The following is a 21,119-nucleotide window of genomic DNA, read 5'->3' as shown; positions in this document are numbered from 1 at the left end:
TCTGCACTCTTTATTCTGGTTACGTAGTTTTTATTGTTTTGTGCTAAATGAGTTGGACACATATGAAGAGCGCGGTAAAGAAATCCACGTAAAGGTATGCATAGCTACAATATTAAAATGGTGTAATTTTTTACAAATTTTACGAAGTCACACATTTTTAACCTCCAGAAATACCTGAATTTTATGTCATTTATGCCAAAAGAGGCTGGGGTTTGTGTTCGTGGACCCTCTGCTTTATGTTGACAGTAAGAAACAATAGGATCCCAGAGCTAAGGAGTCGACAGAGCAGGAACCATGGGACATTTTTGCGTACCAAACTGTAATCTTCAGAGTCAGTATGTACTGATGACAATCTTGTCAGGTATATGCAGTCAATTATTATCACAACATTGATGTCAGTTCATTAAGTAAATAAATATTTGCCCCAAAGTCAGTTTATAATGTCCAAGACAAGAATCCAGAATACTCTGTCATTAGAATGTTACTTAGGACATGGCACAAAAGGAAAAATAATGATGATGATGGTGAGTTTATGTGTGTGGCTACAAGAATAACATTTTATTTGGCATAGTTAAAAATGTTAAATCTGTAAAAAATCAAAATAATGTGCTGGTAACATAGTGCTGTTGTTATTTCCATAAGGGTATTTCTCAATAGCGTAAATGTTTTTTGCAGCAGCGAAGAAAATAAAAGCATGTTGCAAATGTTTAGCAATCAATCTGACTCTTATGTCATGCATTTGCAGTGATCAGCTAATAACAGCTTCATTGTTTCACTAATCACAGCAATGCATTTGTAGATCCTGTGAGTTCCAGGACATGTCTCTTCATATAGCATATTTACTCTTAATTCCTGTATAAAGCACTATAATTACATTAAATAACTGATGTTTTTGGGAATTCTGGTAAATTGAGGCAACGTCTTCTACCCACTTTATCCAGTCCACTTTAAAGCACCTGTAATTACGTCCCCTTCCTAAGTGTAAAAATTTTCAGCTTAAATATTTAAATTTCATGGTACTGTAAAACATCCCAGATTCCTCACAGCCAGCTGAAAACTACATTGCCTCAAATGTGTCAAGAGTCTACCCATGTCTTCTCCAGGGGAATGTTCATAGTAAATCTTCTAAGGAAGGCAAATGGTGGCTTCCTCACTCCATGCCTAAACCAAATCAGATGGCTCATCTGTAGCTGCAGAGGTAGCAAATCTACTTAAATATCCTCTATTGTCAAGTTCCTTACCCTTTTAAGGTGATAAATGCAACAACTCTGTGCGAGGATCTTGTTTCTACCACTTGTATTCTTTATCTAATTCTTTCAGGCACAACACAGAGGATGATTCACTGATAAAGTTAAAACATTTTTTCTGATAATCTATAGCTCCATTATGATGGCCTAGGACAACTTCATAAAAACTGATGCCACAGACAGCACTGACTGTTTTGCTGGTCAATCTCAAAATCAACTCTACCCACACTTGTCAACAAGACCCAGATTTACTTCAACTCCTCTGCCTTGGGCAATTGCTTACCCCTTAGATGCAGAGAGGAAGGCAGTCCATTCTGAGAAATGACCTCAGATTTGAAGTTGCTAACTCTCATCTCAACCACATTAAACTCAGATTGAAACTGTTCTATTGTATAATGGAAAATACTGTACAGTCTAAAGAAACAAGGAAGACAATATCATCTGCAAATAACAGAAATTCCCACACTGGACACCCTCTGTATCTCAGCAACACACTGTTATACTGAATTTTAAAATCATGGACAGTTGAATATACATATGCAAATCTGGTACAGTGCAATACCTATATTGAACAGAAAGAAATATGTAAACCGAACTGTTGCTCTGTAAATTCAAATGCTGAATTGCATATAACAGTAGTTCCAGAACTCCATATATTTGTTGCACCGTCCACAGTCAAATGTAGTGGACATTCATAAGATTTTTTTAAGTCCACAAAGTACGTGTAAATGTGATTAAGAAACTCCAATGATTCCTAAGATATCTGTGTGAGGACAAAGAGTTTGTCTACTATTCCACAGCCAGTTCTGATTAAATGAATATAAAGTTTATTAATGTCCTTTGGTCAAATGCACTCTGGATCAAGGTACACCTGTGTTAAATTATGATGTTCATTGTGGACAGTTCATAACTTATGTTAATGTAATCCAGTAGAAGTACAGAGTGAGCAGATGGAACCTATTTGAGTCCCAAATCCAATGTCTCTAGAAGGACCTAACACACTAAATACCTGTTTGAGAGCACACACATGAATAACACTAAAGGTTTCCTATCCGCAATTTGAGGTTTAATTGAGGCAGCACACTTGTCCAATGGAACAGGCATCTGCTGGATGGTACCTGGCCAGGGGTTTGTAAGTAGCATTACATAAACCTGGGGCTTCTACCCCAGACCAACGCCACAGTATGAGAGGAACAACAAAGGTTTCCATATTTAACAAGTGATACATACTGATGATGGTGTCAGAGAATGGTGATGTGTTGTGTAATGGTTCCATATGAGACAATAAATTTGCACTTGAACTTAGTTCATAAAATTAGTACTGGGGCCATCATTTTGCCAAATGTTTATAACTAAACCTGTATTTTGAGCAGCCTGCACAAGTTCCCTGCAAGAGAAGATACATTCCATGCTGCAAAGGTCATTTCCATTGTGATAGTGTAGCATGCCTGAATCTATCTCATTTTTACCTATCAACTAACTGGCATTCACCCAAAACCCATTCTTGCAGGCAGTTAACCTTTGTGGAAGCTCCACTGTCAATAGCTACATGGGTTGCCTGATCAAGAAGCACTCCTTAGAAAACCCTTGCCTGGTTCCATTTTTAGATCCTAAATATTCCTGTTGCAGATACGATTCACTATGATGTAACTGGAACTGTTCTGTTTATGAATTGTCCCTTGTGTGACCCTCCCAGACGTCAATTTGACCTGGATAACCTTATCCTTAATTACCAGCTACCAATAACACATCTTCATTTCACCAAATTTGCTTACAATTAAAAATGTATTATAACGATGTGTGTCAAGTCAACAAATCCAAAAGGCTACTTAAGTACAAACAGGCACTTCCAGTTTCCAATACCCACACATGCCATATAAGGACCACTTTACACAATTCCATCTGTTAGCAAGCAAACTAGAAAATCTCAAGAATAATTTACAAAAGAGAAGTGGAAGATTTAATTTTTTTAAAACTGTATACCTTTTTCCCTAATACATTCAAAACAGTAACTAATAAAAAGAGAGCATGATCTATCAAGTATCAGTTATAAATAATTTTCAATTATAAATAACTCCACTGATGATTTGGCTTTGCACATGTACACCCACTGAAAATGGGACATTTTAGAGCCGATAGCATGGCTTTGGACTAGGAGAGGAACTGGAGAACCTGGAAAAGACCCCACACAAATATATGAATTGAGCTATGGATCTAGGACCAGAGCTGCCTGTGTCCACCTCTTTGCCACCCTAAACAATAAATGTTTTTTTAAGAATCAACTCATTTTATTATGTATGGAATCATGTATGTCAGGCAGTGTGCTGTACTGGTTAAGGCTGTGGACTTCAAACAGTGAGGTTGCGGTTCAAATACTGCCACTGACACTGTGTGACCCTGAGCAAGTCACTTTCCTTGCTTGTGATCCAATTAGGAAAATGACAAAAAAAAAAAAATACAACCAGTCGTATCTCTCAGATAATGTACGTTTCCCTGGATAAAGATGTCATCCTCATAATAACTTTTCCTTTCATAATATATTTGTATTTAAGTTTCAGTCTTTAACAGATATGTTGTATGAGTGTTGGGACTGTGAATATCTGAGTATATTATAATAAAATTACTACTAATCACAATAATGATAATGGCATAATTAGAATTATAAATAGGCTGCTTATTTACTACTTCTTTTACCTACAGGCACATTAAAGTAAGCATGCATACAAACTATTGTACCAGATGAGTTATATTCATTTTAGCTAGCTGGAAATACAAAGATGTCAACAAAGAATGAACTACTTAAGTAATAGTAATACGCAAACAATCTGCAGCTTGTTCTTAAAACGGGGACCCATTCATCAGACCTTTATCTCTGCATGAGGTTTTCTAAGTGGACATTTATTTGAGCTGTTATATCGTTCTGTTTTAGATATATTGCATGCAAGAAAAGAACTGTGTTTTTTCTTTTAGCAAACTGAATACCCAAGTGTTTTGCCCTTTAATATCTCCACAGCTTGGCAGGACATGACAGATGCTTATTTCCTATAAAGTGGTATTAAATATAGTTTTTAAGGAAGTCATAGGTTAAATGATAGAATGTGATTCTTTGCTTCAAAGCCATCTGTATACACTATATAAAAAGTAATAGTAATAAAGCAAAACTGGAACACTAAAGGCTAACCAGATGCACTTCAGAAGAGGTCATTCACCTGAAGCTAAGTATGTTTGGGCCCGGCCAGTTCTTAGATGTGAGACCATCTAGGAAAAGCTTAGGTTGCTGCTGGAAGAAGTGTTGGTGAGGCTAGTATAGGGCACTTAATTTGTAACCTGAGTATGGATCCCAATGCCCCAGTGCAGTGATGGGGACACTGTGCTCCAAAAATGGCACTACCCTTCAGATGAGACATAGACTTCCTAACTCTCTGTGGTCATCAAAGATCCCTGGGCATCCTTCAAAAAGACCAAGGTATAACCTGTTGTCCAGGTTAAACTGACCTCCATGACCTAGTCCTTCTGGACCCCTAATCATGCCCTGTGTCTAATTGGCTATCTCTCTCACCACTTCACCATTTAATAGCTAATGTGTGGTGAGCATACTGGCAAAAAAATATTTGCTGTCACATTATCTAGGTGGATGTTACACATTAGTTGTGATTGAAGTGGCTCCCCACTCACTATGTAGAGTGCTTAGTGAGAAAAGTACTATATAAATGTAAAGAATTACTATTAATATTCTTCATAATAGATACTGAAGATAATGTAAGTAAACAGATTATTATTGTGTGTATACTTAAAAGGTAGCAAAGATTAACAAAGATATAGGCGGCAGATTCTAAATAATTTGCCATTTTCTAATAAAAAAATTTGGTACGGTCATTAAAATGGGTATTTTTAGATATTGTTGCTCCGAAATGTAATAGCTGTAAGCACAGACTTGACTGATGTAAGCACCTGCACAGTTGGGGAGGGTTTGCCAGAACAAAACTGTGAATAATTGATTTTTGAGATTTTGTCTAAAATATAGTTCACATTTGCACCTTCTGTTCTTTCTATTTTTATTTCTTTTCTGAATCCAACAGAAAACAGCTAAATTTGGAAAATGTCACTCTTGTATTGTACAACATGGGTCATAGGAGGTACTGTAATTGCAAGTAATTATAATAAACAGTCAGAGGACAACCTGGAATAGAATATGACAGGAAGACACCAAACTCTACGGAGGCCCAGTCATTACTATTGTCCCCCTCACACCTCCAAGAGTCAAAGTGTGATCACAGTCTGTTTGGTATTTGCTTACTCATTTTGTGTCTGTGTAGCCACTTCATTTTTTTCTACATACCAAAGACAATGTTAGGATAACTGGTATATTTAAATTGCTGTGAGGGAGTGTGAGTAACCCATCTGTTGATGGTTCCTATTTATTGCCTGATGTCTGCCAGAACAGCTTCTGACTTTTCATAATGGAAAAAGAAATTTGATCAAATGTTGGACATAAATGTTTTACTTCAACCTGAAGTATGCAAAACATCTCATTGCACTGTTAGGGGTATCGACATAATTAACATTTGCCTTACATCTTTTTCTTTCTGATCCTACAGTATGCCTTCACACAAGTAGTGGGTCACCTGTGGTTTCCTAAAGTAGTTCCCCACTTCCCCTCTTTCGTTCAATGCAAACATAAAAATATAAAACTTCTGCTACAGTCTGTGTTACAGAATAGAGTAAACTACAGCAGTGTTTTTCAAGTTCATTTCTGAGAGTCATTTTAACTCTAACCCGATCATCTATATGGCTGGTCGTATTGTTCTTTTCTTATATTGCATTCACAACAATGCAGTAGTGTGAGATTTCATTGTATGACAAATAACATTTTTTGCATTTTTGTTGTAACTTTAACGATTATCTCTCTTTTGCCATTTTCTTTTTAATTTACCTTTTTTCGTTTTGCGTTTACTCCCTTCATTGTATCCTAGTAATGACAACAAAGAGCAGAGCAGATACCAGGGCAAAGAGTACTGAAGGCTGAAAGGCTGCAGCCACTTCAGTGTCAAACCCACTAGCAAAGCCATTAATAAATAAGTGATGAATAACCAGAACACTTGGAAAGTGGGGATGCAAATCATTTTAAACATGAAAATACAAAAACAGTCAATTATACCCACATAATACGCATAAATGCTTGCTACATTGCAATCTAAATACAACAAATCCGGTTTTATAATTTGAATAGACACCAAAACACAGAAACTGGGAAAAACTGTTTGGCTAATTAACATAAAAGTCCAATTAAAAATAAAGTTGGTTGGGATGAAAATCTGCAGCTACAGTGCATGTTTACAGGACTGAACTTGATAAACATTGTGAATTTTTTAAGTTATTTTTATTATTGTGGAATGGTTTCCTGTGATACAGAGGAAGATTAAATGCCAAGTGCACACAAAAATTTTAGAAAGATCCGAGTTGCCATAAACTGTGATTTGAATTTTATCTAGATTGTTGCAAAGTAGTTCCCATAAAGAAGCTGAAGAACCAGAATAATACATTGTTTGTGATTATAAATAAACTGGGGTTCCATTCCTGGGAGCACCCCCTTGTAGCTGTAGACAAGGTCACTATATACATTTCTTTTACATTAGACGAGTCCTGACTTTTTGAATCCTAATTCAATTTTATATTAGATGAGATTTCTAGTTAGTGTACCAGCAACGTCTCTTACCCGAGGTGATCAAAGTTTCATGGGGGAAGATTTGCGATCAAAGCCCTATTTGGCTTTTTTTTTCTGAAATGCATCCAAAAGACCCTTGACCTGTTTGAAGCTGATTACAGTATAGTTAATGCATTTGATACAAAAGAGACATTAGTTGATTACACGATTGATAAAATATTACACATTTGAACTATGCCTGACTATCACAGAAACCTTGGCATTCATAAAATGATTTTCATTGAGTGTTTCATACTATATACATGGTTTGCTTGTAACATAAACAGATATTACCGAGATTAACAAACAATAATCTGTGAAAATGTTTTTATACAATAGCAGGCATCAGTGCATATAAATCAATTGTTAAAATGAAAGAAGAAGAGGCCCCTTTTTCTTACCTACTCTTACATTAGCATAAGTTTCCTGCAGACCAAATTTCTATTGCAACAGACATATGTAAATGTTTGGAACATTTCCATTTGAATATATTAATTAACATATTGAACAAACTTGTTATTAAAATTTGCATTTGCAATGTATAAATTACCTAAGAAAAAAAAAACATAATTTTGAATTGCTATGCCAGAGAATAATGTATTTATTATATGCACCTTATTCCACACAATTGTCATAACAAAGTACGGTAACTGCAGTGTCTGAAGTATTTACAAAATTAATGATTGATATATTTTTTTTTTTTAATTTTTGAAATTTTGTAGCATCTTAAAGGACTGGAGAAATTTGCAAAGGTTTGAACCAATTAATATCTAATAATAAAAAAACTTTTTGAACATTATGATGCATGTTAGTGAGAAAGATGTGTCAGTCATCTATTAGGAATGTTCTAATCCATCCATTTTCTAACAGTGTTATCCAGATTAGGACTGTGGTGAGCCAGTGTCTAGAATGAACTTCACATTCACTCACATTGAGCAAATTAAGTAACACATCTTTGAGATGTACATGGAACAGTGGAGTAGCTAAAGAAAAATCTGACACAAAGAACAGGCACACTTCACACAGTGCCAGTACTCTGGACTTTTAGGCATGATTGTTAACTACCGTACAAATCAAATAATTGTCATAACAAAGGAACTGCATCACCTATGAAATGAATAGAAGTATCTAAAACATTATCAAATACTTAAACAAAAATGAGCCATTTTCAGGTCACATAGTAATCTTTATAAGATATAAGAAAATGTAGCAAACCCATTTTTTCATTTATGAGGATTTGATTAACAAAGAAATATTTTTTTTCCATACTAGAAGAAATAATGTAATCCTACTTTTATCCTTCAAATATTAACACTAACCATTTAGATTAATGTACTTGCAGCATTTTTTTACATGTTAACATGAAGCACTTAGTAAAAGGTTATGGATCTTGATGCTCCCACAATCTCCTGGATCATGGACTGCCAGACCAACAGACAGCAGTTTGTGAGACTGAGGGACTGGGTGTCAGAAATGGTGGTGTGTAATACTGGACCACCTCAGGGAACAACACTGTCTCTCTTCTTGTTAACATTCTAACACAATACAGCACTTGCCATCTACAGAACATTTCAGATGACTTGTCCATCATGGGCTGCATTAATAATGGAGAAGAGTCAGAGTACAGGAAAGTTGTGGAGGACTTTGTATTAGGACCATACAACAAAATAGTTTTCAGGTAATCCAATTTCTTTTTTCTTTTGCTAAAGTATGCCATCTTTCTCCTTAAATTTTAAAATATTTCAGAAATGCATTGGTTACTGAAGATGAGTGAAATAGAAACATTTAGAATGGCCTTTGAAAATGCTACAATTATTATTTGAAAATCTAATCCGTGTTACTCAAAAATAAATCATAAGAGCCAAACAAAACAGTTAGACACATCCCCTTCCTCTTATATAATTTTTTACTCACACTTGTGTTTATCATGAACAATAACACCAGTTTTTTTGCACACATAAATCTTTTTTATGAATAGATCACAACCTTAAATTTGCACTTAATTCAATTATTTTAGAGCATTTTGTCATTTCTTAATTTCAGCATGATTCATATGCTATCAACAAATTCCAAATTAGCTTCTTAATCTGCAAACACAAGTTCAACTTCTGCGAAAATGGTTTTGCATGTTCATTCATGTCAGTTTTCCCCTAAGGACAGGAATGAATTTGTGTACATACAGACAGCATCAGCTTCTAGAAACCAAACAATTCCCCTCTTGCTTCCCTAAAAAGCTTCACATTAGAGAGAAAGTTTAAAGTAATAAATTACACAAACTAAAGAAAATAAATATTTGGTAATGTACATCTTTTAATTTCACAAGTGACTTTGGAACCAGCTTCTTGCCGGATTACATATACTAATTTTACAGAAATTGAAAAATGGTTATACAATGCATGTGCCACTCCTGCTTATATGGCATAACAAATACAGCACTACAACAGACAGTAGCGATTCAGTCCGGTCAGTTTCTGGGAGACCTGAAATGTGCCTTCAAGATTTGATCTTTCATCAGCACCTTTGCTACTCAACTCCTTCTTAAGACTCTTTCATTTAGGTGAGAATATTGACTGAATCTTACATTGGCTGAGCTTCTAGTAACTGCCACCTTGAGTCCACAGCTCATTCAGAACCTTACTGCCTGCTGAGCATATTCTGTCCCTTAATAAACATGCAATCCTCCACTGTCCATTGATTTCCAGTTGTTAATAGGATCTGGGTCAACGCAGTTTGTATTGACCTACTGTATGTTGGGGTGCTTTTCTCTACCTCTAGTCTTTGGCCTGCCTAGGAGTTCAGAATGAGAACTGTTTTTTCAGCTCTTGGTGTCAAACTGTTAAGTGAGCATGTTGTTTCCATCCACAATGAATCCAGACCATTGGTAATGCACTTGTATGGGCTTTGGCACCTTGTCAAAACACTAGGTACTGTAATTGTTTAAGCTATCTACCCCAACAAACCTGTACGAGGACTGCCCCTTTCATTCATCAACTTGGTCCAGTAGTTTAGAAGTTCAACAAATGAGAGAAGACCTTACAATCACAGAGTTCTTTGACTGACTACTTTGTTTATACCCTAACCTAAATTTGTTTTACATTTATGGAAAACTCTGAGGTTTCTTTCTAAGCATTCATTTATAGTGTTTGCTTAAATTTTTTCTAAATCACATTAATTCAAGATGTCCTTGTTCTTTCACTTTGTTTATCATTCTGCTAAGATGATCTGTTCTATATCTGTGCTTGATAGCCCCCGATGTTACCTTGCCTATCTTTATTGTTAATTTTCTACAGTTACAGTTAACACTATAGCTATCCTAGATATATAGTATAGTATAGTATATCTAACTTATTTTTGATGCTTGCTGTGTAAAATTTATTTGACATTTGCCTGATGTTCGCCTGAAGTTAACCAGTGGATCTGTCCTTATACCTGTTGCATGTTTATTCATAAAATTATACTGTCCAATTATTAAATGTGGCTTTGCTCTTTAACCTTGTTAGCTCTGTAAAGCACCTTGGTTGCATTGGTTCTGTATAAAAAGACAGAATGAATGTTTGAATGGAAAATGAATAATTGTGGTCAAAGAAACAAAATCTATTACTACCTCCCTGTTATAATATAACTTGGGTTATACTGTAGATTAAATATCCATTATAAGCAGTTATTAATAGCTTGCATGTTATAGAACAAAAGCTTTTTCAACATTACATAAAACAATGAAAAATATATTAACATATTTCAAAGTTTTTATTATTTTTAATACCATAGTTATAAAATGTTTATAGATTGTTAATGGATAGTTTAGAATGAATACCTAAAATAAAGTGTGACCTTAAAAGTGCACTTATGATACCTAGTTTATATTTTTAATTTTATCTTTGTCATTAAAATCACAACCTTTCATTCATTTTTTCATATATGCTGACAAAAGCACTGTATATGTATGCAGTATAGTAGTATTATAGTATTATTTGCACAATTCCCAATGCACTGGCATTATTGTATACGCCAGCTTATAATAGCAGTACTGTATTTGTATACTATTTGTTATTTGTATAGTGCATACTTAAATGTTTGTATTGAACTTGGTATCATTCTTGGCAGCTGGTACTTAGATACAGTAGATATTTTATTGATCCCAAGGGAAATCTATCTATCTATCTATCTATCTTTTAATAGCAAAAAGTACTCTTCATGTGGGATTTTTGAAAATATTGTGACATGACATAATACAGCCTTTTTGTAAAAATCACTAAAAACGAGCAGATTGGTGACATTACTAGTCTAGTACTGAGCTGGTGGAAAAACTCCAATCCATGCTGTGCATAACCAACCCATCCCTTTGATGTGTGGGATTTTGAGTTCTTTGAGCAGTAAAATAATGGATCACTGATGACACTCTGCCTTTCTTTTTTACAAAGATGGCTATTATTTTCTCAAAGAAAGAAAGAAAGCCTAATCTTAGACCAAGGAATCCCTGCAAATAATCCTTCTATGAAGGTTTATCCCTTCAAACTAGCATAAGGAATTTACATGCAGCATAATGACCTGCCACGTGGAAAGGCCCAATGACTATTATTATCACTGCATTTGACATTAAGCTAGGCTCACTCGCCTTTTAAGGCGACCGACTTTTAAGTTGACCACTTCTTAAGGCAATTCAATATGTAGATCAATTTGATATTTTATACAAACTCATTAATTTGGTTATATTGCATTTGAGCGGTATTACTTTAATACTCATAGTTTCTGTTATTTTTGTGATGAAATTTAAACTTTTTTTCTATATTGAGGTCGCCCTTTTGAACCCCCCTGATATTTACTACGCGGTGAGGCAATTGTACTCCATCAACATTATTTCCAGAGACATAATTTTGTCTATTTTTCCAGTGCATCGCGCACAAAAGCAAGGGAACGATGGGAGCACCAGAACTCTGCTCACATCATGTCGCCTCGTACCGCAAGCTGCAAGTAGTAAGTCTGAGATGCGGAATACCACTACGCTTTCCACTCACGGGACGGAAGGACAATCCTGACCGCTTTTATATAGTAAGAAAGAAGAAGAAGATATCACACAGTCTGGAGTAGAAAATCATCTTTTACCTGGAAAAATGAAACTACAAATCCCATTGTGCATTTCAAAATGGACGGGGCGTGTGTGAAACTCCGCGCCTGCGTAGCACTCACGGGACGGAAGGACACACGGCTGCTTTTATATAGAAGGATTGGTTCAAGAAGGAATGTTACTTTTATCAAAAAAATGATGATGATATGTTTTACAGACTTTGTTGTCTTCTTTATGGCCACAGTGGTAATGCAATCTGATGGGATGTGCTGTTCATATACTGTGAGCAGGCTTTAGAGGTTTTTTTTTTAAGTGCTGAGGGATATTCTCATGAATGCTGCCTACAACCATTTCTCATAAATCCCACAACTGGTCACATGAATACAGTGGCTTAGAGTGGCTTACACTCTTTTCTGAAATTTGAGCTGTATTTGATATGTAAATTGTTTTTTGGCCTTTGTGTAAGTTTAGATGTATACTCACATTATGAAGATCGCTGTATTCACTGCATCATCTAATCAAGTAAACAAATACAAACCAATAGATCAGTGGATATTCTACTAGCAAGAACAACAGTTTTTCAATTAATGTAACTTTCTGTTAAAATAATTTTTCAATGTGTCTTGTTAAAATAAAAAGAAATGATGTTTCTGCACACGACCTGTAATTTGGTAACTGTCGATGTCTGCATGTTCTATGTCAATGCCTTCCAAGTTCACTCCTGGGGACCCCTGTGGCTTCAACCAGTTTCACAATCAGTGAGTCATTTTCCCTCTAATTGAACTCATTATTTACTTAACTGTTCCTTAATTTTTTTCTCTTATTCGGCATTCAGAAAAGATCAGTAGTGTGAGATTAACACATATAATAGATTTAGAAGTGTTTTTATTTTTGCTGCAGCACTCTCATTTTCTTATTATTCAGCTTTTCTGCTGCCTTAATTGTATTCTTATAAAGACAATTAACAACAAGCTGTGGTGACATTAGGGCAAACGACACCAAATATTGAAAGGTCACACAGCCCTCAATGTGAGAATCACTACCGTAACAGCTTAAATAACCAGAACCCTTGGAAAAGTGGAATGGAATTCATCGTGATGATGATATAAATCTTGAAAATGTAGGTTAAAAAAATTATCCCTGTGTAACATACATAAATGTTTGCTATATTACAATTAAAATGAAACATTTACCAAACATGTTTTTTAATATTTATATTAATAGTAAAACACTGAAACAGTTCAATTAAAGCTCAGTTAAAGAAAGTGTGTATTAGCAGAATGGCCTATTCTTGAAGTTCAATTGAGGGTGTGGCGTGAAACAGTACCTAATAAAGTGCAGGGGCTTCACCTGAGCAGCAGTTGAAAGTTAGGAATCCAATTAAAAACAGAAATTGGTCAAAACAAAAACTTGCAGCTACAGGGGTCTGCAAAGAGTGCACATGGAACCCTCTGATCTATGAAACTGACAAGTTTCTTTTTATCAAGGTCTGCTGCTCTGTGTAAGGGGTTCATGTGTTTAGTCTCAGAAGGCCACAGTGGCTGCAGGTTTTTGTTCAACCCATAATTTTAATTAGAAGCCAATTACTGCTGTTGAAGCACATATTGCTCCAGCATCAGTTTTGTGCTTCATTATAGTTCCTGTAGTTGCTATGATTCTAAATCATTAATTGCTCCTTTTCTTTTTAAACAGATACGTTGTTAAACAGAGGTTTGTTTGCTTATTTTCTTAACTAGCTGCGAAATAGCAGGACATGCAAATAACAAAGAAACTAGCAATTCATTGAATAACTTGGTCCATTTATACCGGTGTGTTTTAATCAAGCGGTATCTTTTTAAAGAAAATATTTAGAAATAAATGGAAAAAAAAAACAAAGTACTGAGATATACTAATCTGCTCTGGGCTACAAATCATTTGTATGATATTCTTGGAAAGGAAAACTCTGCAACATAGGAATGATTTGACGTGGCAGAATAAAAATACTAACAAACCATAAAATGCAATAGTTTTATTACTGGCAAGGATTTATTTCTAATTAAGAAACTGAGATGGAAAAAACCTGCAACCACAGTCACAAAAATAAAGGTGCCAGCATGGTTCTTCAGTGTGATGATAATAGATTTGTTAAATGAACAAGCTAAGTTCAGGATTTTTTGATCTGTTTGTATCCGGCACCATCTATTATATATTACTACTTATTCCTAGGCTGACACCATTATCTAAGGAGATTTACAACTTTTAAAATACAATTGGTTACATTTCTTTTGTTTGAAGTCACACAGTGTCAGTAGTGGGATTTGAACTGACAATCTCTAAAGCCTTAACCACTATGCCAGCCTAACATGTTAGGAATTTTTTTAAAGTCCAAAGAATTTCAATCTCACATCGAAAGGACCCTTCCCAAAATGAATTGGTTCATTTTGAAGCAATGGAACCATACAGCTCAGTAAAATACAATTAAAGAACTATTATTTTTAATAGTGCACTATGGTCCTTCATGACACTCTTGCTCTATATCTTTTACTTTAAGTAGAAACACAATGTTAAGTGTTAATGTTATTACACACATATATACAGCTGTAACATGTAGCTCTCATTTCAGGACAATGTGCTATTCCCAGGATGTCAATTCCCTGTATAGAGTTTAGATTTTCTCCAGTTACTCCATTATCCTTCCATCTCCCAGACATGTTCATCTTATGTTAACTGGCAGCTCTAAGATGTAGATGTGTGTGAATTTATTCATGAGGGTGACCTGCAATAGACAGACACTCCTTTCAAGGTTTTCTTCCACTCTGTGCATGATGCTGTTGGTACAGGCTTTAAGTTGTTCTATAATTGAAAAAATGGAATCATAAAAAATATAGTTTTATAACTTTAGCATAGCCCGTCATATTTAATCAATATAAATGTATAATGAGTATGATAGTTGGCATTTTTTTAACACTTTTGTTTAATTTATGTGTTCCGCCTGGGGTTCAACAAAATATTAATTTCTATCACCCAACCTCATAGTGAAAACATTCTGAGGAATGCCTGTTAATTTGCTTTCTATGAATGAATAAGGAAAGATAACCAAAATGTGTCTCTCTGTTGCTCATAATTAAGTCCGATTGAGGGTGAGGAAGGAAGGAGTGCCCGACAGAATACAATGACTTCATCTGAGCCATTTGAGCTAAAGAAAAGTATGATAAGTTTGAAAGGATAGTCGTTTGCCCCACATTGATGTTTAAGGTTTGAAGTAATAATAAAAGAAATGAAGCTGTCACAGTATAGCGGTTATCAACATGGTGTACTCCTTGGGAAGGGGTTGTCAGATACTGACTGCATTGTGAACATTGTGAAAATTGTCTTCCATCCTGGCATCTCTAAGGTTATGTTGTGTTAGGTTTTTGTCTGTCGTAAAACATTATAGTTTATACACAAACACTATACATTTTGGGTTTTTTTTTCCTTTCTTGAGCCTTCATATCATTGGTGAGTCTAATTTTATATTTACTGATACTTAATAATGCACAACATGAATGTTTATTCTACTAGTCAAACATTCAGTTGAGTACAAAGCAAAGGACGTGTTCCCTCTCTTTCCCGGCTTATCAAGATGATTTGTTCTCAGGATTGCTCACTAATATTTCCCTAAGTCATATATGTATATGTCGTGTTCTTCTTTCTTTCGTTGCATTTGCCAATTTCAATACTCATCTACTCAGCATTATCTACTAGACTATCATCCTTTGTTCTGCCTTTCTGTTTTTTTAAACACATGTTAAATTCATTGTTGTAATATGTCAGTATACTCAATAGGTCATTGAAAGCTTTCTTTATACTTTACAATGTGCCATTTTTAGAATTCTACTAGGTAGTTTATTCTCTTTATTTCCAGGCTCAGAACCAAGCTTTTATGGCTTCCAGGCAATGGAGCATTTGTGTGATTCAGCTCTCATCAATCACTCTGTGTCTATCTGGCTCAACATAGACAAAAACATATGAACCTGATTAAAAAAAAGAAGATATGTTTCAAAAAATAAAATTAAAACCTACATTTGAAACATTTTTGTCATTCTTTTCCACCTGATGGTGATGTACTTCTAAAATCCAAATGGATGGCATTACACAGATTAGATATAATAGGATTGCTGGGGAAAACCTGTTTGAAAACAAATAGACAGATATATTATTTTTTATTATCAGTCAATTTAAAATCATCTATGAAGTTCTCTTATTTTAATTTTATAATAAACTTTAAAAGATTTAGTAGCAAATTAGTGATGTTTCATGGTAAGAGTAGGAAGCATGAAAAATTGTTTTGCTACAATGCAAGGTAATTCTAGAACTGATTAAGTTTTCCTTCTATAATATTCTTTAATTGCAATTTCAGTAAACTTCACTTTTATATATCTGAGTTGTTAAATTTTAATTATTCAGCTGAGATAGTAAAACAAAATAGACATTGTGACAATGTTAGTTTAATTTTATGTAGCTCAAAGCAAAATCAGATATTCTGAGTACTATATTGAGTACATTAATATAAAACAATTGTACTAAAATTCTTTGAGCACCCTTTAATATCTTTTGGGGTGTTCTTTTGTAGCAAATACATTCATGAATTAACAACTAACAGAATCAGTGGTAAAGCAACTACAATAAAAATGAACAACAAAATAAACCCATTCAGCACAAAATGTATTTGCTGTTTTAAACATGATATAACAAAAATAAATGCAACCCAGCCACAGGGGATGCACAAACCAGTGTGTTTCTTTATGCCGGTCCGAAGCACAGTTAAATGGGGAGGGTTACATCAGGAAGGGCATCTGGTGGAAAGTTTTGCCAGATCAATATGCGAAAAAAAAATACAGATTTCCATTCCGGATCAGTCGAGGCCTGGATTAACAACGGCCATCATCAGTACTATTAGCCAACAGGGTGCTAGGAGAATTTGGGCTACTGTTACCCAAAGGAGAAGAAGAAGACGTGTATGGAGGCAATAATACAGGAAGAAGGTCAGGAGAGTGGAAGTGTGGGTAGGAACTTTGAATGTTGACAGTATGACTGGTAAAAGAAGAGAGTTAGCCGAAGTGGTGGAAAGAAGGAAGGTTTATATGCTGTATTATGTGTGCAAGAGACCAGCTGTTGGGGGAGCAAGGCCACGTGTATCAGAGGCGTGTTCAAATTGTTGTACTATTTTGTGAATGGGAGGAGAAATGGAGTAGGAGTTATCCTGAAGAAACAGTATGTCAATAATATTTTGGGGGCGAAAAGAGTGTTGGACAGAGTGTTGATTATGAAGCTGGAAACTGAAGGTGTGATGATGAATGTTATTAGTGCATATGCCCCTCAAGTTAGGTGTGTGAGGGATGAGAAATAATATTTGTAGAATGAGCCGGATGAAGTGGTGGAGAGTTTACCCAAGGGAGAGAGAGTGGTGATTGGAGCAGATTTCAATAGACATGTTGGTGAAGGGCACACAGGGGGATGAGTAGGTATGGTGTCAAGAGGAGACATGCAGAAGGTCAGATGGTTAAGGATTTCGCGAAAAGGATGGACATGGCTATGGTGAATATGTATTTTAAGAAAAGGGAGGAACACAGGTGGATTATATCCTATGCAGGAGGGTCAGTCTGAAGGAGATAGTAGACAGCAAAGTAGTGGCAGGGGAAAAGAGCAAGAAGAGAATGAGAGTAAGGGCAGAGTCATGGATCAAATGGTGGAAGTTGAAAAAGGAATACTGTAAGGTGGAGTTCAGGGAGGAGGTAAGGCAGGCACTGACTGACAATGAGGAGTTACCAGGGAGCTGGGCAACTACACCAGAAGTGGTTATGAAGATAGCTTGACAAGTTCTTGGTATGATATCTGTACAGAGAAAGAAGGACAAGGCAGAGAGATGACAAAAGTAGATAGAAGTACAAGGAGATAAAGAGTAAGGTGAAGAGAGAGGTGGTGAAGGCTAAAGATAAGGCATATGATGAGTTGCATGAGAGTTTGGACACTAAGGAGGGAGGGAGAAAAGGACCTGCATCAATTGGCTACATAGAGGGACCGAGCTGGGAAGGTTGTGCAGCAGGTTAGGGTGATAAAGGATAATGATGAAAACATACCCACAAGCGAAGCGAAGAGAGTGTATTGAGCAGATGGATAGAGTACTTTGAGAGGTTGATGAATGTAGAAAATGCGAGAGAGTGAAGGTTGGATGATGTGGAGATAGTGAACCAGGAAGAGCAATGCATTAGAAGGAGGAAGTAAGGACAGCTATTGGTCCAGATGACATACTTGTGAAAGCATAGAGGTGTTTAGGAGAGATACTGTAGCAATGGTGTTTTTTAAACAATTTAATGCAATCTTGGAAAGTGAGAGGATGCCTGAGGAATGCAGAAGTGTACTGGTACTGATTTTAAGAATAAGGGGGATGTGTAGAGCTATAGTAACTACAGAGGGATAAAATTGATCATCTAAAGCATGAAGTTATGGGAAAGAGTAGTGAAAGCTAGGTTAAGAAGGGAGGTGATAATTACCGAGCAGCAGTATGGTTTCCTGCCAGGAAAGAGCACTACAGATGTGATGATTGCTTTAAGGGTGTTGATGGAGAAGTATAGAGAAGACCAAAAGGAACAGCACTGTGTCCTTGTGGATCTGGAAAACAAAGGGTGTCTAGAGAAGAATTGTGGCATTGTATGATGAAGTCAGGAGTGGCAGAGAAGTATGTAAGAGTGGTACAGGATATGTACGAGGGAACAGAGACAGTGTTAAGGTCTACAATAGGAATAATGGATGTGTTTAAGACTGAGGTGGGATTACATCACGGATCGGTTCTGAGCCCTTTCATATTTGCAATAGTGATGGACAGGTTGACAATGGAGATTAGACAGGATTCCCCTTGTACTATGATGTTTGTGGATGACATTGTAATCTGTAGTGAGAGTAGGAAGCAGGTCAATGAGACCCTGGAGAGGTGGAGATATACTCTACAGAGGTGGGGAATAAAAGTCAGTAGGACCAAGACAGAATACATGTGTGTGAATGAGAGGGAGGTCAGAGGAATGGTGAGGATGCAGGGAGTAGGCAAAAGATGAGTTTAAATACTTGGGATCAATAGTACAGTGTAATGGGGAGAGTGGACGAGGGGTGAAGATGAGAGTGCAGGCAGGGTGGAGTGGTTGGAGAAGAGTGTCAAGAGTTTTTTGTGACAAAAAAGTACCAGAAAAAATGAAAGGGAAGGTCTACCAAGACATTAGTGCATCCAGCTATGTTATGTGGGTTGGAGATGGTGGTACTGACCAAAGGACAGGAGACAGAGCTGGAGGGGCATAGTTAAAGATGTTAAGATTTGCATTAGGTCTGACGAAAATGGATAGAAATGAGAATGAGTACATTATAGGGTCAGCTCAGATTGGATTGTTTTTGAGACAAAGCCAGAGAGGCAAGATTGTGTTGGCTTGGACATGTGCAGAAGAGAGAAGCTGGGTATGTTGGGAGAAATATGCTAGGAATGGAACTACCAGGTAAGAGGAAAAAAAGAGAGCCTAAGAAGACTGCCAGATTTAAGTTCTCCACAAGGCTAGTTTCTTTATCATATGTATAACAAACACACAACATTTTAATGAAAATAATCAACATTTAGAGTTCACTCCATTTGGCAGTTTTAAGTCATCTGAACTGAACAGCAGGCAACTGTTCCACACTTGTTGATCTACAACATAAACATGGTCTTTGATGAAGTTGGAAAATTCTTGTGATGGTTTGTGACCAGTCAAGAATAAACCATTTTCTGTTCCTTGTCATTTCTCATTATGCAACCGAACTCTTTGATTAAACTTATTACTCTTTCAGCTGGGCTGTTCATTACCATCATGCATGCTGACAGTTCACAAAATTCGTTGAAGAATGGTTCATCTTCCCACCGTTCTGTTGCTTTCTTGAGGGAATGACTGAGACCTTTCTTTGCCTTTTTCTTTAAGTACATTAAAAAATGATGATGTTCTTTCTTTTACCAGATCTTCCAACCTCAGCTGTTTAGATTCATTGTCAGCTTAAGATGTTAAGGAAAGTCTGGTAGTGGTGGCTGCTGCAGGATTTCCACCATCTTTTTTCCTTTGTTTCTGCTGAGACTCTGTAATCAAAAAGGGCTAAAATGGAAACTGCTACTCACTACAAGAACATTCCTGAAACTCCAACTTAATACTAGAATCTTATGGAAATTTTTACTTACAACTCAAATATTCTGGGAACTCAACCTTAGTATTAGAATGTTCACTTTTTCATTTTTTTATTGTTTACTAATCACTTAGGCAGTTAAAAACCCCGCACAAGAGTATGCATGTAATAACAATACAAATAAAATGTTCAGCATGGAGTGACCTCTAAATATTTCACAATCCGGCTGACATTTCACAGGTAAGCAAGCTATCCTTAATGGACAAAAATAAGCTTAGTGGAGAACTTATTTACAAACATCAACTCTTTGTATTAGTTTGTGGACCACATTACTGTATAGCCATTTACATGAATTGACATAAGTGAAATGTTATGGGAACTGCAGCTGTCATAAGGCATTAAGTTGGGATATCTGAACATCAGAGTGCAAAGGGAAAACATGACAATGCACCTGGATTTCTGGAAGTCATTGTTCAGTGACATTTGCACATTGCATGATACAACATGCTTCATAGCATATCTGTTTTTTATTTGAAATTGAAAAAGTTTAGAACAAGTACAAAAGTTTGAACCAAAGTAGTTAGTTGACGGGTATGTATACTTTGAGGTGGCCCACCATAAACAAGAAATGAAAAAAAATATTTTCTGATATCCGGTATATGGGAAATTAGTATCATCTGCTTACTATCAAGGTTTTAAACAAAGAGTTCACTTCTTTGACATGTGGTTCTAAGGTGATATTCTAAACTGCTTATGTACTGTGTATGTAATTTGGAGTTTTTTGAGTTTTTCTGCAAAAAGCCCAGTTTCAAAATACCCTAAAATGTACTTAAGCTCTGCTCAGTTTACTCTAAAATGTAATTAAATTCTGCTCAGTTTATTCTGTTGTTACCAATGTATTAAAAATCAGAAATACATTTGTAAAGAAAGTTCAAGGTTTAATAAAACAAAT

The 21,119-nt window shown here is 35.8% G+C and overlaps 1 protein-coding gene across 3 annotated transcripts in view; it reads right to left on the bottom strand.

Moving 5' to 3' along the window:
- Positions 1-21,119, bottom strand: part of tmem26b (transmembrane protein 26b) — a 50,348-nt gene that overhangs the window by 12,346 nt on the left and 16,883 nt on the right. For 2 of the 3 annotated variants that reach the window (XM_039771298.1, XM_039771310.1), the window contains exon 2: positions 16,058-16,163. In XM_039771298.1, the coding sequence (XP_039627232.1) occupies positions 16,058-16,163 (106 nt within the window). Of the gene's footprint in view, positions 1-16,057; positions 16,164-19,859; positions 20,124-21,119 lie in introns of all 3 variants that reach the window. The other variant, XM_039771307.1, reaches the window with a different exon arrangement.

This window comes from Polypterus senegalus, chromosome 1 (genome assembly GCF_016835505.1).
Source record: "Polypterus senegalus isolate Bchr_013 chromosome 1, ASM1683550v1, whole genome shotgun sequence".
In the NCBI taxonomy this organism is placed as follows: Eukaryota; Metazoa; Chordata; class Cladistia; order Polypteriformes; family Polypteridae; genus Polypterus; species Polypterus senegalus.
The sequence above is the reverse complement of the archived record's forward strand: the minus strand, read 5'-3'. Positions and strand labels throughout refer to the sequence as shown.